Raw genomic sequence first — 25,217 nt, forward strand, 5'->3', positions numbered from 1 at the left:
CTCTGATCTGAGTGGTCTGCTCCTGTGCTTGCACCTTAGTATCCTACTGTCATTTCCAAAAGGCAGCTTGAAACAACATGGTATATTTAACCAACAAAGGAACAAGAATTTGGAGGCAAGTGCATGTATATGCTCAGCATTTGTGTTCTCTTGAGGGATGTATGACGTTTGTTATGGAAAACAACCATTAGACCTTGTACAAATGGAGCCGATGCACGTTCCTTAACAGGCTCGGAAGCTGTAACTCTTCTTTCAGGCAGTAATTCCTAGAGAGACCACAACAGATGACCTGGTAATGCAAATGCTCTAGTTTATTGATGAAAGAGGATGTGGCTGATGCTTCCAATAAATTTTCATTGCTGTCTTACTCACTGTTCATTTTCCATAGCTAGCAGATTTTTAATGGGTGCAGGGAAGGCCTTGGCAGGTGTAGAATAGGAGGTAAGCAGTGTCACTCTGCACTGAGGAGTTTGGGATCTCGGTGACGTGATCATCATCAAACCTGTACCAGTTTTTGGTGACTGAGTGCTCACAGAACGCCGTGTAGTGGCCATCATCCAGAAAACCAGAGTGGTTCTGTAACAAACGACACAGTGTTAAAACAGAAGGCTCACTCTTTCTCCTCACAGGCAAAGCTAGGACTTGGCAATCATTTCTTGTTTGCTGTGAGAGAAGATTCTATCCCCCTTTGGCCTACAACAAAGAATATTAATTCAAATAAATGCTTTAAAACAGAGCAAACAGATGATGATTATGCTTCTCTACACAGAGCAAACAGATGATGATTATAGAGCCCTGACACAGGTCGCTATAAGCAGGTCCCACTTGCAGTGAGTGATTGTGAGAACCTGACAGAAAACAGGATCTCTTAAAGCTCGCTTGCTGCAAGAGATGGATAAAGAGACTGTTCAGTCCATATTTAGATGGGATCGATGCAGGATCAGCTTGTGTGTTTCTGCTGAAAAGGCTCCAACCAGGCGTTACGTGCCAGGAGCGCTTGAGTTTTAACATTGGGATGTGGTGGGAAGAAGGAGAGAGAAGTGGTAACAGCTCTTCTCCTCTTTGGTTACAAACTGCCACTGCATTATGTCCACGGCAGGGGGGGAAAAAAAAAAAAAAAAAAGGATGAAAACCATATATATATAAAATATATATAAAGTCCAAGATATCACCGGGTTCCTGGGCTCCATGAGGCAGGGCATTATAAATCGCAGCAGGAAAGGCAAAGCTCACCACGACAGCGCAGAGGCTGTACTCTGCGTCCCTGCGGACAGGCTGGGCAGTGTAAGGAGAGAGGTCCAGGTCGCTGAGTGGATAGCAGATGGTGGTTGAGAGCTTCCCTTTGTGTTTGTCTTGCCATTCGAACCTGAAATAAAATTTTGAACTATTTTAAATAACACCTAACTTCTTTCTTCCTGATCCTTCTGTCTATTAGAAGTGGCAGAAGTCAAATCTCTGCATTGCTGTCACTGTATCCCAAATGTTTTGGACTGTGCTGTTGCCAGTTACTCTTTCATGCCGGGCTCCATCCCTCTTTCCTCTGTACCTTTTAGTACAACACGACACTTTTAAACTTGTGTAAGGCGTCCAAGGGCTGCAGCTGGGGACCACAAGTTCTTTTGAGCGTGTCAAGGAAACCAGACACTGAATGGGAAATTAAGTAATAACTGTACATAACATAGTTCTGGGAAGCCAAATCATCCCAGAGTAATTTTCTTTATAGGTGGGAAGTTGTTAAGAATAAATTCTTAAGAATAAAGCTGGCATCTGGCCACAGGTGGCTAGTAAAAGTCTGCTAGTCGGGAGCTCTTGCGCTGATGCACCGCTCTGTTTAGTAGACCCAGTTGCTTAGGCCCGATTTAGTTACGGCATAAACAGGAACACAGTTGTCTCAGCTGCAATATTGACACGCAAAACGCCCTGTCTCAGTCCTGCGCTGACAACCCCAGTCACAAACTCTCCCGCTTGCCACAGGGACTCGTATTCACAGGGATGCCTGACCGTGTGAACCGCTGCACGGATCTGTAGTCGCTCTCTCCTCGGGGAGTTTTTGTTCCCTTTGGAGAAGAGAACCCAAATGTAGTGAGCGAGATGTGGCGGTGGGAGTACGGAGTAAGGCAGAACCTTGTCGGGGATTTTAGGACTGCAGCTTGCATGTTTGACAGGTGTATTTCTGTAATTACCCATTTAGCTTCCAGGTATCAAAAGTACTAAAACCACCCATTTGCCGTGATTTTTTTCCTTTTATGCAAAGGCAAGTGACTGTCCTTTGTGTCTCACAAATCCCAGGAAACGGCCATGTCCTCCCCCATATAGACTGTACCTCTTTAGGTGAAAAATAATGATCTGCGGTGCCTTGGTAATAGTGGCCTTTACTACAGCATCTTGTTTCGTTCCACACCAGGAACAGTGGATTTGGTTGTTCCAAGTCAGTGTATCTTGCTGAAAGAAGCATTTGAGACAGTCCTGTCAAAGGAAGAAAAAAATAATAATTTGATCAAACAGATCTCCACCCCTGAAGATCCTAAGCAAGGCAAGAGAAGGGTTTGCTGTATTTTGGAGCTCTCTGCCTAATGGAAGCGTGACGTAGCAGGGCTGACATTACAAATACACCTGGAACAGAAAGCAGCAGCCAACACTGGCTTCCTTTCCCCCCCCCCCCAAAAAAAATGAGGAAAGATGAGCGAAAGAAACCCTCCTGGGTTGAACAATCTTAATATCCCTCGTGTCATGGCCACTCAGGAACATTGCTCCCATGACCGTACCAGCCTTTGTGGTCCAGAGAGCAGCACAGAAACCCTACTTCTCTTAGGGCCGGCTCAAAGATTACCCATTAGTGCCCAGGAAACCAAAGTTACTAAAAACCTGCATCGTTTTAATAAAAACATGCATTTTTACGTGTCTAAGCCACCTATTCCCACATGGAGCAGAAACCAGCAGGAATGTATTAGAAGTCGTACCCCCAGAGAGCACATGCTCTTAGAAGGGACAGGCAGGGACAGAACGGTGAAGCTCTCGGGTCTCTCGGTGGTGGTCTTGCATTCCAGACACGTGATCTCGTAACTGAGTTGGCCCTCAAATAACTGTGTGATAATAGATGTTTCACTGACACTCCCTCTGCTTGCTTTTGCATCAGTTACACATCTCCTTTCACTTGACTATACAGAAGAAAAAAAAAATAAAAAAATTAACAAAACGTAGGTAACCAGCTGTTTCAGAAGTGCCTTCACTGGGCTTTAATGGTGGCTGCCCACTGCCTGTGTAGGCTAGTCGTTATTGTCACAGAACTTGGCTCTAAAACGGTCTAAAATGCTATGACTTGATGTTTCATACGTGCAGAATAAGCTAAATTCCTTTTCTGAGAGAAATTAAACAAAAATATAATATTCGGGACATTAGACGGGAGTGATTTAATTGCTAGACAAGCTCTTTATCAGTGGAACTGAAGAAGAGAGGGGCAGACATGGGGGGATGGCAGACATGAAGATTTCAGGCAAATGAAAAAGGGGAAGAAACAAGGAGAGGGAGAGGAGGATAACGGAGCTACCGTCAGCACTATCGTTTAGATGGGGGCTGCAATTTGATGGAGCATTAGACAAGAAGCAAATGAATTATTGTGTGTAGGTGGGTATGAAACAAAGGAAGAAAATGACAATTTTTAGCAGCCACATCATGCGGGTCGGGAGAGAAGGATGGGCAGTTATTACACGGAATCCTAAATCGTGGAATGCAAAAAGGAAACAGCTACGGTCCCCAAGATCCACAGCTGGGCTCTTACCTTGAGAGCCTCGTGGAGCTCGTTCAGCACACAGATCAGAAACTCCTGTGCGTCCTGCTGAGTCGTCTTCCTAAAAGCTGGGTACCGCTTCTCGAGGACCGAGTGAAAAGCCTCCGGGGAAACACAGTCAAACTCTCCAAGCCACATGTCAGACATCAAACAGCCAAAGGCAATCGCAGACTGGCCAATCTCCCTTGGGAAAAATAAACATAAGTTTCAGGTAAAGTATGAAAAGCTGGTGGTTCCACCTCCAAATGGGAACAAAATACATAAATTTAGAAAACATCCGCGGGTACAGTACGGCTCTGACAGCCTGTCATTTGGTTTGAGGGACTCTGCAGATACTAGGAAGTGGTAGGAATCATCAAGACAGCAATGATAGCAACCGGTATTACCACCAAAATGACAAAAAAAAAAAAGTGTGACGCTGAAGTTACCCAGCAAGGAAAAATGACTCAGTGTCTCGGAGGAAGGAACGGAAAGCAGTGTGTGGCCAGTTTGACTGTAACTGCCTGGTGTGGAGCTGGCAGGTGGCTGTCTCGGGCGTTCTCATGGTAACACGTATCCGTCGGAAGGAAAGCAGCTGTGCCAAGCAATGTAAGTAGCGTGAATAAATCAACTTACTTGTGTTGGGCTGTTTTGTGCTTTCCCGAGAGGAAATACTCCACGAGCTGTGGCAGGCTGCAGAGGCACTGCAAAATTGCGTTCATGTAGCACGTGTTGCCCAGATTCATCAGGCCGGTGAGCCCTGGGCACCGGCTCTGCGTCTCCTCCATCGGTGCCGTGCAGGAGTTCTTCACACCTTCCGAGCAAATGCAGTCATACTTATACTTACTAGGAAAAAAAAAAAAAAAAAACAACACAAAAACCCACAACAGTGACAATCTAAAATGCTACTGTGCCCTTTGAATTATGGTTTTAAAAGTGTTGTCGTCTTGAGGAGACGTTTCCCGCTGTTTCAGGATCTGCTTTGTAAGTCACGGTCACATTTACTTTCATTGAGCTAATACAGAGGTAAAGACTCTCAGCCTCCCACACCGAGCTCTTCCCAATAGGGTGATACACGTCATTAAGAGGTATTTTTTAAATACCTGAGGTTTTAGAGTTATTTCTAAAATTCCACTTAGTCTTCGACTCTATACACAATTTCTCAAAAACCATAACCAGCTGTAAATAGCCTCCTTAAGCGTTTCTCCCTACAGAATGCATATTATATTTCACTTCCTCAGTGGTCTGGAATGTATTTTCTAAAACCAGAGGTTGCAGTCTAGCTGCCGCTATAAAGAGGTTGCTTTGTAGACTTTTTCCATAAAATGTTACTTAATTCGCATTAAGAAAATTTTAGTAGGTTTGGTTTTTGCTGCACAAGTCTGTCCTGGACTGAACTGTCCCCATCCCCAATTAGGCAGAAGCGAGGTCTGAAGACAGACCCTGCCCGACCCAGATGTCCTCATTGGTGTTGAATTTTTAAAGGCCGTTATTTTATTCCGGTGCAGGAGGAGGGAAAACTCTGAAACCTCAAATATCTTTGTAGAACAAGAAAAGCCATTTCTTTCCTTTCAGCTCAACACCACCTGCCCAAGCTCCCGTGTCTGGCCAACAGCCGTTTTCTGTCATCTAATAGCTACAACACAACTGCAAATATGGTTCCTTCTAAATTTCAGTAAGAGTAGAGCCAACATTTCCAAACAGCTCTACCTATAGACCAGTGTCCTATGAAAACGCTTAATTCCATCTTTTACAGCCATCTCCAAGAAACGCCGACTCCGAGGAGAAAGCGCGTTGGGTCGGTTGCATACAGATGGCCAGGAAGCCACCGGCCTGTGCTCGCCCCACCTCAGGGGGGCTGCCTCCTGCCCGCTGCTCTTCGTACCATCACCTCTCCCGTTGGGCTTCATGGCGCGACTGGTCCCACGTGTCCCATCCTGTCCCGTCCCCCGGTTCCCCTCGCCCCGTGGCTTTGTGATGCTGTTCTGTTCCGTTGGTTCTTGTCCAGGGGAACATGCCTGGCCCGACCCGCCTCCGTCCCCTTCCTACACCCAAAACAGCCCCTTTTTTGGGAGAGGATGGGCACCTGCCCCTTCCACCGGGCAGGAAGCTTCAGCCTGACCCACCTTTATCCATGTCTGCTCCAACCTATGTTAGCGTTTATTATTGCCGAGCTCTGAGGGGAGGGCAGTGACGACTGAGGGTGGTGGCCATAAACGGGCAGAATCACCCCAAAACATCACGCTGAATTAATTTATTGGTGTTTGGAAAATTTCCCTGGGGGAAAAAAGTTAGTGGCAGAGAATGTCTTTTAATTAGCTAATGAGACAACACAGTTGATCTCTGAATTTCATACACCACTAAGGAGCAGCAGCTTTTCCCTATTTACCGTACAATTTGGGAAGAAACAAGTATCCACAGAAGAGGCCCAGGAAGGCATCTGAAAAAAATCCCTCATTGTTTTACTTGTTAAGCTTCAAGCGAAGGATGTCTCCCACTGCTCTCCGGACAGTTCATCTGCTGTCCCTGCCACTTCTCTCCCAAACTGTGTATCCGCAAACTGGGATATAAAAGCAACACACGCTCCCACACCCGCTATTCAAAATCTGATCTACAACTATTCTGTAAATGGAACTGTAACGTTGTACGTACTTTACCAAGAGTGTCAAATGTTTTCAAGTCTAAATTGTAATCCCACGGGTTAAACCTAAAAATTTTAACAAATATGTACAAATGCCTGAATACGTACCAAGATACAAGTTCATAGGGTTTTGTTTTTTTTCCACCTTGAAGTATTTAATTAGGTTTTGTTGACAAATCTCGACTAGCTAGGAATTCAATCCTGCCTCTTTCTGCAAAATTATTCAGTGCAAGCATGGAAAACAGGAGGCTGAACTGCAATGCATTTCCCGCCCTGGGGCTCGACTGTTCGTACCTGGGTGGAGGTACTTTGTCAAAGGGCTACAGGTAAAGCGCAGAGACGAGCACATGTTGCAGGTTTCTCAGAAGGCTGCGGAGCTGCGGCAGTCCCTTGCTTTGCTCTGGATAACTGAAATACACCAGACATTGCCGTTACACTCGGGCTCTTACCTCTGAGCAGGTACAGCTTGAAGCCTACAATACATCTGTAGTCCGTACAAAAGTACAGGACTTTGTCAATTCTCTGAAAGCCTGTTACGATGGAGCCTCCGTTCTCCAATTCTGTGATTCCCCTTGCTTACTCCTGCAGCTATTTGGGGGGAAAACAAGTACGAATGAACTTCTAATAATGTACACTAATACAGAAATAAAATTCAAATGGGAATTAGGGCAATTGCAACATTGGAGAAAATATCAAGAAAGGACAAGAACAGCAAGGAATTAATTTTAATCTATTGGAATTTAGCCATTTAAATTGTATTCAAAGGGATTAACTGTCCGTATTTTCCTGATTTCATCTTCTTTTTGACAAAAATAGTCATAGTAAGTATCCTTGTTTGGAATACAGGGTACACAGGGTATTATCCTAACACAATCAGTCTGCTTCTACAAACCAACTTATCTTTCCCTTGCCACCACACCTGTCCAGTGCTTGCCACCTCCCTGAAGGATACTTACATTGAAGATTTTTTTCTGCTAGTATGAAGGAGAAGATAATTTGTGAAAGTTGCCATTTCCCTCCCTTCCCCCTCAATTTAGACACAGGCTTCTCACGCAATTCTGGCTGTAGGTCTCCCAGAGTAAGCTAGTACCCACGCCAGGAAGATGCACATAAATGTGCCCAGGGTTAACCACTCCAAGTCTTACGTACATTCCCCAACCCTGACTGTTCCCTTTGGCCTTGGAAGGGTTTCGGGCTCTGGTCACTGCAACAGGGAGCAGAGGGAACACCCCCCACCATCACACACAAGTCGCATCTGTTCATTTTGTTAAGAAACGAGTCACAGGCAAAACTTCTGAAGACAGGTACCATGGTTGTAAAAATCAGCTGTGCATTGTTCGGAATTTGTCAGGAAACAAGAAGCTTCCTAACTTTTACTTACAATTTTCCCCAAATGAGTTTCCTATTTCATACGCTGACTTTGGTCACATTTTCACAACACCTGAGGCTCCTCCAAATCCTTCTCAATTTGCAGAGCCACCCTCACTTACAGATTAACTCTTGCTGTTACTTGGCTAAGAATATAGCATTGAAAGTGTGCAAGCACATCTCGAATAACGGCCCGCTACCCCACAGCAACAGAAGGGGATGCACTCAGGCATCCACGAAGCAGCTCCTAATTCAAAACAAACATTGTAAAGAGCTTTAAGATATTTTTGTCTCATTTACCCATTGACCCCTGTGTTTGTCTACTGTAAGTTTTTACTCCCCGCCCCCCAGTTTCTGGTGTTACCCAAAGCTGAGACACCTCAAAGGTGAACAACTGCTTTGATTCAGCACAGCAAATTCTACTTTTCTGCATAAAGAATTACTTAAATTCACCCAAACAACCTTTCAGACTAAGATGGACAGCAGAATTCTGTAAACAAGAATAAATTTATTTTAGATTCTTTAAAGATTTAATGATATACAAAATGTATACAGTATTATATCCTTATAACATTTTACCTTTCCCCGTCAAACATAAAACACCATTTAAACAGCTATTGTGTTCGTGCCTTAGGTCTGTATCTATAAGATACACTACTGAATAAAAAATTTATAGAGCGATATACTGCCCTTTTAATTAAAAATTACAAATTAGTACCTATGTAACAAAAAAATCGCAGCATGAAACTTCAGTTGGACAACAGTTTTTTCTTGCTGAATGCTCAACAATATTTGGGACAGTTAAATTACATTTTATTGGCATGAAGGTGCATTGCAATCTCCCGTACTTTACATAATGCTATTCCAACCCTAGTCTCTCTTAAATAAGTACCACAAATAACATAACATTAAAGATGGTATCTACACAATTTTAAATACATTTAAAAGTTATGTGTACATTCAGTTTTGATATACTGGTTTTACGAGATCTTTGGAAGGCATAACTTCTGAAGCAGTCACTACGTACGAGGAAAAGCACTTCCAACTTGTGTTCTTACAAGGCAACTTATTTGGACCAGTACATACTATTTCTTCTATTAAATATGATTATACCAGTCTATCATGGCTTTGTTACTATTTGACGGTGACTTCATAAAATTGAAATGTATAAAACAAGAAATTTCATTATGCACAATTAGGGTTCTATTCCACAAAAAAAAACCCCCAGCTTTACAGCCATGAAGCTGAATCCTGATTCAGGAGACACTCTCTCTACTGGAACAGGTCAAGTTCCCTACCTTCAACCTCAGCCTACTGGCATTATTTATACACCTCATTTGGCTCTGTCCTCTTCAAAAGGCCAGATTAAAAGACATCTGGTGAGAAAAGATTAGTCGAACACTTCCAAAAACGCTCAAAGAATACTCTGGCATTACAGAGGTAGGTGCTTTCTCCTGTCTCTTGCTGATTGACAGTAAGACAGCTGCCAAACAGGCAATGCTTTACCTTAAAACATCAACTACCAAAATCCTTTTGGTTGAAGGCATATTGCACACCACAGGACTACAGAGAGAAAATCCTCCACTAAACCAAAATAAAATAAAAAAAAAAAAACCTTCCGCTAAAAAGCCCCTTTAAAAACGTATCTTAAATACTTGTCATTATTCAACCTTTAAAGTCACGAGCCGCTAAGCTGTTCTCTGTAGATGGTTATCACAAGTTGTTAGATCCTTAGACACAGATCAGCCAAAATTCCACTTATAGGACAGCAATCCTTGTTTTGACATATCTTTCTTTTAATGAGTGAAGGAAAGATAAGTGACAACTTTGTGACATTCCATGAGGTTTGGCTGAAGCCACTGATTTGGTCACATCATTAGAGCATCAGACGAATAGAATTAGCTGAATCGGATTCTTTGGTGCAGCTTCCAGGCTGAATTGTCAATTCAGGGGAATCATCCTGAGGAAATATCATCTTGTCTGGTGTGTAATCATTCCTCTTCAGATCTGTACAAACAAAAGGAAGTCATATTGATTACTGTTTCTTGAGCTAGTAGAATCAACGGGGCATAAAGTCTTTCAAAGACTTGGAAATGCATACGCACTTATAAAGAAGAATTCCTCAATATGCGCTGTGTCAAAAAAGGATGTTTTTATCATACGTGTAATCAGAAGTCTAAAGCTCTGCTTTAAAAAGTGATGGAAACCTCAGAATTATATTATTTATAGACATTATAGCAAGCATTGACTCAACTCTCAACTCTATTCTCCCAAGGGAATAACGACAGGACCAGAGGAAATGGTATGAAGCTGCAGCAGGGGAGGTTTAGATTAGATATTAGGAAGAATAACTTTACTGAAAGAGTGGTCAAGCACTGGAACAGCCTGCCCAGGGAGGTGGTGGAGTCACCATCCCTGGAGGTATTTAAGAAACGTGTAGACGTGGCTCTTCAGGGCATGCTCTAGTGCCTGGGATTGTTGGTTTGTGGTGGGGTGTTGTGTGTGAGGTTGTGGGTGTGGGGTTTAGTTGGTGGGTGCTTTTTTTTTTCTCTCTTTTTTTTTTTTTTTTTCTTTTTTGGGGGGGGTTGTTGTTTGTTTGGTTTTGTGTGTTGTGTTTTTTTGTTTGTTTGTGTGTTGGTTTTTTTTTTTTTTAATGTGGTTGGACTCGATGATCTCAAAGGTCCCTTCCAACCACTAAGATTCTGTGATTCTGTGAACTAGAAATTGGATCCTTCCATGATCCGTTTTGATGTTACCAGGGTCTACAACTCAAATTCAAAATAAATGACCTCTCTCTTCATGGGAGAAACAACCTGGAGGAGAAGTGTGAAACAGGCAGGAATCATGCAGGTTTATTACTTGTTCCCCTTTCACAGCATGACATAACTATTTCATTACGTATCATACAACATTTCATGACACGAGTGCCTCAGAAGAAGAAATACAGTAACTCTTACCAGGAAGTTTAAGTTTCCTGCAGCAGGAATTACAGTGATGCTTCGCTCTGAAGTTTTTTATTGCATCCTCTCCCAAATTGGCCGGACCAAACACCATATCATATGACCTTAGAAATAAAGTGCATATAAACATGGGTTGCATGCGTTCTCTGGTGAAAATTTTGTAATATTTTTCTCTAACCTTACCTTTTTTCTCCAGCTTTTATCACAGAGGGATCTGTCAAGTTTTCACCAACACCTTCAAACAGCAGATGAAGAAAAAGTTAAATCTGATACATTACATAAGGGCATTAATATTGAAAAGCCTTGGCATCCTTAGTTATAACTTCCCAGCTTCCTCGAGAATAAAAGCAGTGCCCTCCCACCCCCAAAAAACAACCCAAATGATATATGATACTCTACACCCTTACACAAATTGCTCCTAAACAAGCACACTTTGTATTTCTCAGATTTCTTCCACTTATTTTTACATCTGCCTGCAATTCCTAACTCTAGTTTTCACCCGCAAGAAAAAAGTATCCTGGATGTGAGAACTATACAGGAAATCTGACACACAATTCAGGACAAACACAGCTTACCATATTTGCACTACACAAATGTGCCCCAAAATATATATTTTTTTATGGTGCATATCTTTAGGAAAAGATGTATATATTTCTATTCTATTATACTATATTACACTAGTTCATTATTACTTTACACTATTTATATTTTATTATACTAAAAGAGAGTAGATTTAAGACTAGATAGAAGGAAGAAACTTTTTACAGTGAGGGTGGTGGAACACTGGCCCAGGTTGCCCAGAGAGGTGGTAGATGCCCCATCCCTGGAAACATTCAAGGTCAGGTTGGAGGGGGCTCTGAGCAACCTGATCCAGTTGAGGATGCTCCTGCTCACTGCAGGGAGGTTGGACTACATGGCCTTTAAAGGTCCCTTCCAACCCAAACTATTCTACAATTATATGACATTCCCTGTGTTGCTGTAAGATTTAATGCCATACTATGTAAGACAACCACAGATTCAGATTAACTAGACCAAGGTGCAGTAAATAATGCTTGTTATTTATTACAGGCATATGAAGTCTTAACAAAATGCTATCCCAAGAGAAAAACCCACATACACCTAACCTTGGCCCCAAGTGCAATTCCAAAACAAGGACATTACCTTGCAAATCTAGTACCAACAGTTCTCCTCTTGTATACTCGTATGTCCAATGGCTGAAAGCCAGCATAACCTCCTCTAGCATGTTAGTTGGAATTATTTCATCACCATTATTGTTGTTGTATTTTCTAAACTCTCCAGTCATGCACTCTTCAACTGCAAACCACTGGCCAGCAGAGTGGCAATACAATAGGAAAACTTCTAGGAACCTAGGATAAAGCATACTTAATGAATATATTTCCAAAATAGGTGACAAATATATCATTACTACTAGATTTTTATTTGATTCACTAATAATTTAAGTAATTTGAAACTATTATACTAAGTCATTTATATTATCACACTAGGATAGAACTGGTGCAAAAAGGATCAATAGAAAATACTGCCAAGGATAATTCTGCTTGACACATTCATCGTAATGTTTTGAGCCACATCTTCACATATGAGCATCTTAATATATTTTATCCATCTGTTAACAATCCTGTAGGCACTCTTCTATGTCAAAAACATGCAACATAATGGAAGTTTAAATACACTCACCTTGGAGAGTATGGAATGGATTTGGGCTTCATTTGATTGAAAGCAAAGGTGAGTTTCTGTGCTGCCCTCTGCTGTTGAATTTCCTACAAGTCAAAGCCCATATTTTATTAGTTGTATTATATGACAGGGAATGTCAAGGAGCCAAAAAGGCAGCTGGAAGCGTAATTGTCTATTCCCCCTAAGACAGGGTAACTAATTACTTGCTTTTTAAATTATGTCTACATTGTAGGAGTTTGATCAATTTGATTAAGTAAACCATACTGGAGCAGAGTTTTTAACCCTTTAGCTTATAGAGAACCCCAGATGAACATTTTTTTTCTTTTTCTTAATAAGTATATACAAGGTGGTTTTTGGGGGGGATGGGGGTGGAATCCTGTTTCACATATAATGCCTGTCTATGTTTAATAATTGACAAGGATAAAACTTACTCTCAAGCACAAGTGTAACACAGTGTCCTCCTTATAAATGCTTGACCAAGTATTCACAACTTCAGGAAGAAAAGACTTGATGATATAAAGATGTCCTGATTTCAGGATATCATATTCTGACCATGTGCATACTACTTTAAGAGCTCGACGTAAACCTCCTCCCATCTCCTCTTTACTTAAAAATTCAATTTTAGCACAGAGTCCTAGTTGTGACCAGGAAGACATGCTGTTGTTCAAGATGCTGGGAGAACTTTCTTCGAGGCGATACACAGTGACTGGTTCACCTACATTACAACACAAAAAGCAATCACTGCATTTAATTTTCCAAGTTTAAAATTCAAAGCACTGAAAACCTACAGTTTCCTAGATTTCATCATGCTGCAATATTAAGTTGTTACTAATATCCTGAATTAACAAAATTTAAACTACCCAGTGGGAAGACTCCTCTCCAATCTCTTTCATACAGCAGCAGAGTAGTACAGTGGTTTTATCCTCCTAATTAGAACTATTAATGACACTGTTCAAACAGCATTAAGAACATTGAATAAATATGTTTGAATTTTATTCAAGTCAAGACAACTTAAAGAAGTCCTTCCAAAACAGTTTGTTATAAGAAGCGTTAGTACAACAGTATCCTCCCTGTATCACCATTTCTGAGGACAACCACAATTAAATCCAGATTTGAGTGTTTTTGTGTGTTGCAAAACAGACTCTAGACTTCCTTCAGTTCACTAAAACTTTAGTTTCACACTTGCTCAGAGCAAGTGTGAAATTTGGCTTGATCATTCTATATTAGAAGGAATCTACAGGTTTTGGTTGGATTTTTTTGTTTGTTTGTTTGTTTGTTTTTTCCCCCAGCGACAGTAAACCAGCAACAAGAAATACGGTTCTTACCTCTTGGAGGCACAGGAGTAAATGGAATGCTCTGTGATAATCTCATCAAGTTATTTCTTTCTACAGCTAGAGGGAAATTACAGCATTTGTTAGAGTTCAAGCATCTAGTACATGTTATGAGAAATATGAACAGTAGTTGATAAGAGGGACTGACCTGAGTAATAGTAATTGATATCCATGATAGGCTTGAAAGGAGAAGCAATGCCTGGAAAAGGAAAAAGAAAAAAACCAAAAAAACTACTGCCCACTAGCTGTATTGTATATTAAAATTACCACACACAAAGAACACTTGCCAAGTAACCAAGTTTGAAAAGGATTTGCTATGCAGAAAATGAAGTATCGTGCTTAGCTCTTCAGTACCTTGGGAGGGGGGAAATTAAAAATTGTAGTGCTCAATAGTGGCTATTTATTTAAAAAACAAAACCAAACCCACACTATTATTTATCCATTAAGTTCCAACGTATCAATAGTTAAACACATTCTCATACAGACCCAAACAGTTGCTTATATGAAAAGCTCCCAGCTTGTTTACAGCAGAAGAGAACTTACCATTCAATGCATCTTCTTCAGATGGCCTGTGAAATGCCACAAAACCAACAGTTATTGCTTCTTAAAAACTTACTTTGTCCATTGATTTTGGCACATCATCCTAGGTCACCTTGTTAACCTCACACTACTGCTTATTTCCTATTTTTCAAGGGCAGTACAGGTTTCTTAATTACAAAACACTAATGGAAGACCGATAAGTAATCTCATGTTTTTAGAGCTATACTTTAAATACCACCAAGTCACGCACAACATTATGTAAAGTTTGCATCACAAGAGCTCATTCCCACAGAGGTGCTTTAATTAAAACGTGTTCACAACAGCTTGCCTTTCTGTTATCAGATTAATAAGGTAATGGCTTTAACAGTTAACTCGGGGGATAATTGTTAACAAGAGCAATGTCTGCACGATTTCAGAGAAGGTTTACAGTTTGAAAGGTTGGGAAAAGACCTTTACCAGGAAGCTAGCTCCTTAGTAAGTGTCAACACAGTCATTTTCATTTAAGGGCATGTTTTGCACTCTGACATGTGACCCCATTAATCTAAATAGAACTTGTCGAAGCATTCCAGTGAACACATTCAGTTATTTATTAGAAAAAAAAAAAAAAAACTTAAACCTTGTTTTTTCATTAAAACACAACCGCATACCACTATAGTCAAAGATAACAATCAAAAACAAATCAAAATACAAAGTGAATTTCTCCATTAGTAGAAAGTTTACTCACATTTGACTGCTATTTGAAGGTCTACCTTGCAACCAATCCTGTAAAACAAATGAGAGGAAAAACAAAGGAGGTTTCAGTTTTGTAAGGAAAACATACTATGTTTAATCGGAGGTAGGATGGTGAAGTGTTTTAAGATCTTGCAGTACAGCCTGTTTATCAAGAATCCTTCACGAGGCTGTACTGAAGTGCTGTTGAATGGAAAGACTCAGATACAACCGAGGAACGGTAACCACAGTTAAAAGAATAGATAAGGCTACGTATTCAGTACTGGTTTATGGATTATATAAATAATTCCTTTCTTAAAGAAAAAGTTGGTGGTTTTTCCATGAACAGGAAGCAGCGTTATGTTTTCATAGTAAGAATATGTACAATATGTAGTAGAGAACAGGCACAACTTCTTCCCTCAGTCAAAATACATCCCCTTCTGTTCCCTCTTTGAACAAAAGAGTCCACAAATCAGTATTATTCTTTACACAATCTGTTTCATCTCCTTTATTTGTTCACAGTGTCTATTGCTGCTTAACAACAACAAAAAGGAGGATACAAACCGTCAGTAAGGCTGCTTTAGAGTCTACTTGTTGAGTGTCTTCACTCGATGCTCTTCTGCTCTTGCTGTACGCTATGGATGAGAGAGATTCATAACTGGACAAGGAACAGCACGTGTCACTTTTCTAATTGAGTGAGCAACTAGGCAGCCTATTGGGGCTCAAAAAAAAGCGTGATCCACAACTATCTGATCTTAACAAGTTTCCAGCACAGTCCTGACTAGAACACTTAGCTTTTTATGGCTCTAGATATCTGTGGCAAATGCAAGGTAACAGAATTAAGCTGGCATGACTAGAAGAACCACAATGAGACAAAAGAACAGATTCAAGTAGCATCAATCGTGAAAATATTTCAAGATTACTTGACTTCTTGTGTTTCCTTTTATCTTCTTAGAATATGCATTATCAGTATAATTTAGAGATAAAATTAGGTCACCTAAGAAGACAACACACTTACGTTGTTCTGAATGGACCGCCAGAGGATCAGTAAACCCACCGCAAGAACTAGATTGTCTTAGACCACAGTCAGTTTGAAGACCCTACCGAAAAAAAATACACAAATGATTAGTCATCACTATCATTGTTTTCAGCTAGTACTATTTTGGCACACAGTTTGCCCAGTTTTCTTTTCTAGGACTATCTAGGATTATGGGTTTTTTTCCCCAAATACCTTGCTGTACAAAAATGTCCAAGTTGAGTGCATAATCCAGTTAAAATGCTCATCACAGTAACCATCAGCTCTAACAATTTCAAGTGCACGTTAAGACTACTGACCCATACCGAAAGAATTCTTTTAAAGAGTACGTTACAACAGTACAGAACTACAGAAATGCACATTACACTGCATCTCTACAAGCACCGAAAGTTCAGCTATTCTGTCACATGCCTTTCTTAACTAGCAATTCTCATTTAAGAACTTGGCTCTGGCAGAAATTAAAGTTCAGCTTGAACCCACTGAAAATAGGAACAAAAACTAGAGAAGTCTTGCCACATAAACCCCTACAGTTTATGAACTGAATTTCCTCATGGACTTAAGCCTTAATAACAATTACATACTATCTGAATATCAACTGAGGTGGTGAGCTTTTGACAACAAAACACTTCTTTCGCAAAAAAGGAGAAAGGCAGTTTCCTCACAAACTAGAACTACGTGTAGACTGGCATAGGGCTGGAACACTCCTCTCAACCAGCCTATTAATTCCAATGACTACCTGAATAAAATGTAAAAATTCAAGATTTCTGAAGAATGAAAAACTAGATCTTGAAATGCTATGCCCTGCTTTGATTCCAAGATTTGTAACAGTTAGGAAACTGTTACTAATCTTTTTCACTCTTCTCTCTTAAGGAATACACGCCCCCCCATACCTAAACACATACACAGGTGCATGTGTATGTATGTGTTTCCAAAATGTGTGTGTGTATAAATGTATATATATTCCTTTACATCCCCTAAACATAAATACTTCACTGGAATGCAACACAGAGCATGCACCTGCCTAAAGTGTCTTCTGAAGACCCATTTTTAGGTCTATATACATTTCAGTGTTCAGCACACATCTTCAGCATCTTCCAATCAATGACCGTAGGGCCTACGTGACAGGTAAGAATCAAACCAGTCCCACCAGTTAAGACAGGACAACAGTATTACTAACTGCTTAAGAACAGTGGTACTGTCTGGAAATGCTACTGAAATTTGCATCCCAATAATAGAAAATACTGGAACTATTTAGACCTACACCAAGGAGACATCCAGCTGGATTTGCACAAAGGTTCAGCTATGACTTTTTTTTTTTCTTTTCATTTTTTTAAATCATGACCAGGGTCTACTTACAGATAATGACACGAGAGAATTGAATTCACTGTCTTTGCTGTAAAGAATACATTCAGTATCTAGTGAAAATAATGCCTTTTATAAATGGAAACCTCCTTTACTTACTTGAAGCCTGGTTGTCTCTATGCCCTCCAATATAGCTTTTTTGAAGTCTTCCTGTTGCTCCTATAAAAAAACCAAAGCAAATTGTAAACATTATTACCAAGAAAACCATGCCAAAAGCACACACTCAAAAAGCTTTTTAGTCACACATTATACTTATCAGAAGGTCCAGTAGGAGCAACTCAGCAGAACACTGACATTGCAAATGGTCCTAAGACAATTCTCAAGTCAGATTCTCCCCTGAATAAGGGGTAACTGCAAACGGTAACTTGTATTTACTAACTTACCTTAACAGCTACGGTGAGAAAACTAGCTATTTTTATATATATACCGTAGTACTTGGAGGACAGGTTTGTTACAATTAATCACTTTCCATTTAGTTAAGTTTTTTTGTTCTTTAAGAAAACTGAAATTAGAGAACAGTTTAGTTTATGACACATTTATTAGAAAGGCTTTCTCTTTGCGGAAGCATAATGAATAATTTTTGTCACATTAAAAAGTCATATACACTATCATCTTGCTCTATAAAATATCATGTAAATCACTGAAATCTTCCTAAATGCTGACCTGGAAATTTATGACCTTGAATTTTAATTACAGTATACATAATCTTATCTTAATTCACAGTTGTAGTCATCTCAGCTTTCCTAACCTCAGATCTTGTTTCATATTTCATTAGTATCGTATTATGAAACAACGGTACCTGATGTATAGTTAAGGTCGCATGAGTTTTCACTAGATTTATTATTTTTTTTTAAACCATGGAACAGATACACATTCCTTCCAGGTTGCGTTTTGCAAGTTCCTTGATTATATTTGCTCTTAGACTTTTTCAAAACATATTCTGAATCTACAGCTAAAAAAAAATAAAAAAATAAAAAAAAATTATCCCCATTAACATGCTTACCTCAATATCAGCACTTCTTTCTTTAATTTTGCTTGCTGCCTCTTTAAACCGCTGTAACTCCATGCTGTCTCTGTGACCTTTGACACAGTGAATTGAAAAACAGTATTCAAAATCAGAGGTAACCTCCAATGGTCCAGCCATGCCAACAGTTTGCATCACCATAGCAAAGGGTTACAGACCATCTAAGTTCTGTGTGCCTGTTTGCATGAGAGAAGACTTTCCAAACACACAAAAGTAAAAATCACCATAACAAAATATTAATATGAAACTATTGCTTTTCCCGCATTAAGGCATGGATTACCACAATTCAAAAAGTAAAACTAGCATTTTAAAATTTTGCTCAAGCATATGCTCCTCACATGAGAGGAACAAGCCAGTCTGAATTACAGTATTTTTATGTACGTAGGAAAAATGAAGGAAAAGCAGACAGTTTTCTTGAGGTAGCTTTTACAATATACCCTTCATCCTCCCAGTTGCAAGAAATGCTTTTCAGAATTTTACCAATCATGTGGCTATATAATGAATGAAAATCTGCTTGGCTTCACAATGGAAAACTGCACTGTATCACAAGTTTTATAAAATGTGGACAGTAAGAATGAAGAGTATGTTCTAAATGCTAGAAATGTCAGAGGAACATACCCTAAAAATTTGGCTCCAGTAAAATAAGTATAGTTAGTATTCAAAGTTATTAGTGGTGAGGTACATTTAAAGATTAGTTATACAATCACTGTCCACTATTTCTGTTTAGTCTTGCTTTCTGAATTAAAAAAAAGTTTTCTTTTTTTTTAAACCACGAGGAAATTACAAACAATAGCTAGTGAGTGTACAAATGTGTAGATACTCTTCCTACACATACACAAATCTAAGAATGCTAGTACATGGAGGTAACTTCTTAAACTCCAAGTGTCACAGCAGTAGAATAAACTCTTGTCTAAAGTTTTAAATCTTTACATCCTCAACGAACCTTTGGAAAACACCGAAACATCCCTGAACAACTGAGGCAAGACAAGACCTCTACAGGCAACCTGACAATTCCAGATTGCGATCTTCTGCTATACACTAAACATACTTAAAGCGTTATCTACTTCACAAAAATCAGTTAGTAAACCCACACCTGTGTTTTGCAATGAATCTGCCACTGTTTTACTGTTCAAATATGTAGGTAACTCTAACCAAAAAATGTGCACCTTTTTACTGTTAAGCAAATCTTGGGGAGAGGTATAACGCTGTATTTAATAGAAGGACTTTGGAAGCTTCCAAAATGACTGCCAAAAGATATGTTAGCCTAGGCAACAGTGGAAGATCCCAGTTGTAACAGTGTTTAGAAACATAGTATAGGAGGATCCCTCAGCTTGACACAGATACCACAAAGATATTTGTCCAGGATTCCATCAGCCTAAGAAGTCTTCCGTAATTACGTCAAGAAATAGACAATATTTTTAATTTATGCAATGAGAAGGTACGACTTTATAATGAGTCACAAAAAGTTTGTCTACAATGCCTGTATCATGTTGTAGAGCTGCTAATTGCACAAAACTACTATACTCAATAACTGGCTAATGTTTTTCAGAAAAATATTGTCTATGTGACAGAATTATAAAGAAAAGATAATTTAAGTAAAAAAAAAATTCAAGCAAAATAGGAAAATTAGAGATGTTAAAAGCAAAAAAAAGCAGAGCAAAATGGTAGAATAAAGTCACCTGCAACCGGAATACACCCAAAATACTATACAATTCTTGATAAGTCAAACCTTGTGGCTTAGATTTGGTCCACAGTTTATGAAGTAGTCCCATAAGGATGTTAGAACATAAATCTTGGTTTTGTAGTTCCATTGCATGGACATGCTGACTTTTGGAAAGTTCATCTTTAATATTCAATTTTCCATGGGAGCCGCCACAGTTGACTGTTGACATCAAGTTGCCAGTTGACAAAGAGAACTTCATTTGGGGGTTGTTCTTCGATAAGTTGACAGAGGACTGGTGATCACATTTGTCAACTCTGCAGCTGTAGTTATCATTAGTGTCACTCTCATCATGAATAAAACCACAATTAATGTATCCTCCATTTTCAACACAAGGTTGGGTGAAAGCAAGGCAAGCAGAGCCAGAAGCAAGAGGATAAGAGCAGCTAATAATGACTTCAGGACATTCAGAATCTACTTTGTTATACTTACCCACAAACGCACCAAATTCTACATTATTATCTCCTTCTGTAGCCTTAGAGAAAACAGTCTCTTCATGCTTTACTGAAGAATCCAGCTGACCTTTGCAACTGGGTCGAGATGGAGTGCTAACAAAAAATTTAGCTGTTGGGGATGTTACATGTGGCATGCTGTTGGATGAATTGCCTAATTTTTTACTTTTACTAATAGATTTTGAGATCTCTGCAGCCTGTATTCGTTGGCGAAGTTCTGGAGGAGAAACAGCATTTGAAAATAAGGCACTGCCTGAGGAACCTGCCTCTTGAAAGTTTATTTCTTCTCTTCGGGGAGCTGGAGCTAACTCCTGGCCAATTGTCTTATGTTGGACTTCTTTTTCATCACGTATAGAAATGTTACAGAGTAAAGCATTATTACTTTCAAGGCCTCCTTGCGGAAAAGAACCAAAGACGTTTCCAATGCTGTGCTTTTTCCACACAGAAGATCTTAGAGAGCCATCCTCAATGAGATTTTGTGCCAAATGTTTTGAAATGCTCAATTCCCGTGTGATTTCATTATGAACCTTGCTGGCTTCTGAAGCTTTCTGTGCAGTCAGCGTTTTCAGAGTATCCACAGTTAGAGCAGAGAGATCCTGTAGGTGGCCAATCTGTGAATCTAAAGACTGTAATGACCGTTTTATGTAGTTGACACGATCACCAACTTCCTTTATCTGAATGCACATTTGTTCCACCCTAAAAAAAAAAAAAAAAAAAAAATCAAATAATGAAGTAGCTATGAAAGGTATTTTTCTCAATATGCAAAAGAAGCATCTTTGCAACACTTTCTGCCCATTAAAGGAAACGACTTCTGAAATTTCAAGACGGCATTCACTGTAGTATTGGACTGTCTTGTAATACAACATTCGTACATACTTCTGAATCACAGAATTAACATCCACATCAATAGAGGGCCTGCAGCACTTTTTCAAACATGTCAGTTTATTAAAACATCATGACAAACTAAATAATACAATTGCCTCAGCTTACTGAGTGCTGCTACAGATCAGGAAGCATCAATCACACTATTAGTTTCTGCATAGCAATGGAAAGACATCATCTAAAGTTTCCATAAATACTTTCTTGAGCTGCATTTTACCCCCCTTAAAACACATTTCAAAATCTGCAGAAGTTCTAAGCTTCTCTATTCAGAAATACTCTACCGTTCAAATGTGACTCGAATCCTCTCCTCACTTCCAGAATGGAATTTATCATCCTTTTCATTGAAATACATCTCAACACACAGCTCTTCAAAATCATGAAGTTTCTTTTGATCTTCTTCTGTCAGGAAGAGTTCTAAAGAGAGATTAAACAGTGAAGAAGATGCATATGTAGTGAAGTAGTACAGGTGCTGGAAACTAATAGCCACAACTTTACAAAGGGTGTTAAAAATAAAAATAAAATAAAAAAAACAGTAAAAACCCACAGTGCCACCTAAGACCCTTCCTCTTTCCTTGCTAGAAAAAAGTTCAAGGTCAAAGATTTCCACTCATATAAAAATCAATATTCTGAGAGAATCCATGCACAATATTATAATTCGTTCTGCTCCCTTTTTCTTTGAGGCAGAAGCTAGATTTCTTAGCTGGATTCTATCATCTGTGGACCTTTTTTTTTTTTTTTTTAAACTTTTTAAATTTGCAAAGGGTTTCCAATAAGAAGTTTTCCAGAGAGAAAAACAAATTCTTCCCCCATTAACGTTAATAGGAAATCTAATCTTGTTTTTGTCGTAAGTTAGTTTGACTGGAGATTTCTTGGGGCTTTGCACCGCAACCTTCATAAAAACACTGTGACTTTGAACAGAATTGAAGTCTTACTCAATATTAAAACCATGGAAAAGTAAGATCTACTTCGACTTTCTTCAGAATATACAGCATTTATAGCATTTTTCTGACAGTTTGTTTTAATCATACCAAAAAAGATACTGAATTTTTTTGGATAATAACTGTTCATACTTGGCCCATCTGAAGTCTTGTCTGTCTTTCTTCTTTTACATATACAACAGAAGAGGGAAGCCATGTGGCTCAGAATAATAAGTGGTGGAGGCAAAACAGGTTTTTCATGGTAGGCCATAATGAAATGATAGCGTTGATACTTCCACACAATGTTTGAAATTGCCTTGACTTGTAAATACACGTTGCTGAAAGAGAACAGAAAAGCATTAACAGATTACGGTGGTTTTTGGTTTGGGGTGGTGGGAGGTGGGGGATGGAGGGTTGGTATTTGGGTTTTTTGTTTGTTTGGGGGGTTTTTTAACACTTTGATAACAATTTTGAATTCTGGAGCTAGTTAAGTAAGAGACAAAAGCACATACTTGTCTTTTACAGCAAAATTATTTTAGTGGAAGTTGGAAACACATTCAAGAAAACACCATGATCCAAAGCAAGGAGATAGTTAAAAGAACTCTCTTACCTGATTACAGCTCAGTACCTTTCCTCAGAAATAAACTACACTGAGATCAAATTTCAACTTTGCCAAACAAAAAATATAATAATTATTTCTAACTAAATGTATTAGACCACGTTAGTTCTACAGTCTGCCATTCTTCAATGTTAGTGAGCTGCTTATGCCCATAAATCAAACACTTGCAGAGAACTGTAAAAGACAATTTACTATAATTCCACTCATCTAATTAGAGAATCTTAAATGAATTTAGGAACGACAGGCAATATACAGATCCAGAAACATTTTTGTTTGTTTTCTGACAAAGAGGAGTTACATAACGCTTTCAAATTCTCTTAAAACTTTTGATTTCCCTGGCCTCATACATGTGACACATACCAGTCGCATCGCACACTTCCCTACTTAGTCACAGGCTTGAGGTGAGGAGGAGACAAAGACCAGCCTTAGAACCTGAAAATACTTCCAGCAAACAAGATTGCTTTCAACTGGCAACAGTTCTTCTTATCTTGTCATTTCATTGCAGTGAAATAGAAACTTATCAAAGGTTTAGCAAAAATTAACAATTATCCATATACTTACTTGAAAAATGCAATAAGGAGATTAACCATAATTATGTACTGTACAAAGAGGTAGACAGCTTGAAGAAACGGGGTCAACCATGTTCCCGGGCCACAGAGATGAGCAACTTTTTCATCAGAATTATTTGCACACACTGTGTTGGGAAAAAAAAGGCACACAGAAAAAACATAAAACTTTTAGAACTCCCAGCAGGTGGAGAGAGGGGAAAAAGAAGATCACTTAAAAACTGCCACAACCAACTATCATGCACTGGTGCTGCAATTCAAAATGTCTCCATGAATTTATGAATATTGTAGAAAAACACAGGAGACAAAGTTTCTGGTTAATACTATGGTATAATCATATTATCGGATTAAAAACTAGCATAACACACCATCATGGCCAAAATTTTGGCATGACAGCTGTGGGGACAAATTCCAAAATCTTGCTAGCAATAGCCTTGTGAGAAATTATGATTAGGTAGAGTTTTCATTCTAAGCATTCAAGCTTTATAAAGAATAATGAAAAAGTCAAGTCAAGAAGTTATACAGCTACAACCCACAAAGAGGAGGCAATCCAATGAATGGAATCAATGTTAACAATACCAGGCATTTCATTTCATAAAATTAGAATTTCATAAGGCCTTGAGAAGATCTTACTTGCTTCAAAATTGCAGTGTCTTACCATCAATTTCATAGGCATACACTTCACCAAAAATCATCCAGTATGGATGAAACACAATATCTCTAGCAAGAGTCCAAGACGGTGCCTCATCAGGATACAGTATTGCCTTCCTGGGAACACCAAAACTAAGTAGTACAAGTGCCATAATCACCACAATGTAAAACATGTTGGCCACCTATTAACACAAAAAAGTCAGTTAACCCATAAGGTCGTAATTATCATTTCACAACTTTAAACATTTCAACAGTAACAGTGTACGGTTGATGAATCCTATGTATTATATAAGGAGAAGAGTCTAAGACACTTATATTTCACTCAAAACATTTTGTTAAATAACAAACTGTAAAAAAATTGGGTTTTTTCTTGCCCTTTCTTAAAGCCTATTTCAGTATCCTTGGCTAAAGGCAACCAGAGTATTTCCTTTGTAACTCAAATATCTATTAAGAGGATGAGTAGTAAAAGAGAAACATTCCTTCCTAAACGCACTCAATAGCTGCACAAAACGCAGAGGTAGCTTTCCAAGGGCAGAAACACAGAACTTATGCCTCTTGCAAGAAATCTAAGTGAGAAATGAGCAAATTGATACCCTCTTTTTAAGGAATGATGGGTTTCAACTTTGTAGGAACCATCTTATAGGCGGAAGAAAAACAAACACCCCTTCCACCTTTGTATGTACAGTTCTCAAACCTTAAAATCTTTTTTAGCATTTAAAATAGCTCACTGACAGTAAAGCTAATTTATTTATTTTAAAATTTAAATAATTTTAATTTTTTTTGTGTGAGAGAAGACAAGAACAGAGCCACAATCTATTCCCAGTTTTCTACAGAAAAAAATATGAACGTGCTTTAGGACACAAAACAAGTTAAGTCTTGCACTAGGAGTGCAAAGGCAAGAAAACCAGGACTATAAGTAAGTCTCAGACCCAAAAGGGAAGCAATGCTAGATGAATCAAGAAGGCGGCATCATCATATT

The 25,217-nt window shown here is 39.1% G+C and overlaps 2 protein-coding genes across 2 annotated transcripts in view; both read right to left on the reverse strand.

Moving 5' to 3' along the window:
- Positions 1-399: 399 nt before the first annotated feature.
- USP50 (ubiquitin specific peptidase 50) lies at positions 400-4,554 on the reverse strand. The gene is made up of 6 exons (XM_074155998.1): positions 4,403-4,554; positions 3,779-3,971; positions 2,961-3,158; positions 2,324-2,466; positions 1,234-1,366; positions 400-576 (listed from the first exon to the last, which is right to left on the reverse strand). The coding sequence occupies exons 1-6, from the start codon at positions 4,552-4,554 to the stop codon at positions 400-402; spliced, it is 996 nt and encodes a 331-aa protein (XP_074012099.1).
- A 3,711-nt stretch (positions 4,555-8,265) lies between these two features.
- TRPM7 (transient receptor potential cation channel subfamily M member 7) overlaps positions 8,266-25,217 on the reverse strand; it is a 37,071-nt gene continuing 20,119 nt past the window's right edge. The window contains exons 21-39 of the mRNA XM_074155647.1: positions 24,246-24,420; positions 23,583-23,715; positions 22,556-22,740; positions 21,767-21,899; positions 20,584-21,299; positions 18,411-18,487; positions 17,507-17,566; positions 16,028-16,109; positions 15,574-15,644; positions 15,026-15,063; positions 14,305-14,330; positions 13,910-13,960; positions 13,756-13,821; positions 12,862-13,145; positions 12,434-12,516; positions 11,897-12,102; positions 10,919-10,970; positions 10,733-10,839; positions 8,266-9,782 (exon numbers count right to left, since the gene is read on the reverse strand). Of these exons, the coding sequence (XP_074011748.1) occupies positions 9,652-9,782; positions 10,733-10,839; positions 10,919-10,970; positions 11,897-12,102; positions 12,434-12,516; positions 12,862-13,145; positions 13,756-13,821; positions 13,910-13,960; positions 14,305-14,330; positions 15,026-15,063; positions 15,574-15,644; positions 16,028-16,109; positions 17,507-17,566; positions 18,411-18,487; positions 20,584-21,299; positions 21,767-21,899; positions 22,556-22,740; positions 23,583-23,715; positions 24,246-24,420 (2,676 nt within the window). The 3' untranslated portion in view covers positions 8,266-9,651. The remainder of the gene's footprint in view (positions 9,783-10,732; positions 10,840-10,918; positions 10,971-11,896; positions 12,103-12,433; positions 12,517-12,861; positions 13,146-13,755; positions 13,822-13,909; positions 13,961-14,304; positions 14,331-15,025; positions 15,064-15,573; positions 15,645-16,027; positions 16,110-17,506; positions 17,567-18,410; positions 18,488-20,583; positions 21,300-21,766; positions 21,900-22,555; positions 22,741-23,582; positions 23,716-24,245; positions 24,421-25,217) is intronic.

Source organism: Numenius arquata, chromosome 11 (genome assembly GCF_964106895.1).
Source record: "Numenius arquata chromosome 11, bNumArq3.hap1.1, whole genome shotgun sequence".
NCBI classification, from domain to species: Eukaryota; Metazoa; Chordata; class Aves; order Charadriiformes; family Scolopacidae; genus Numenius; species Numenius arquata.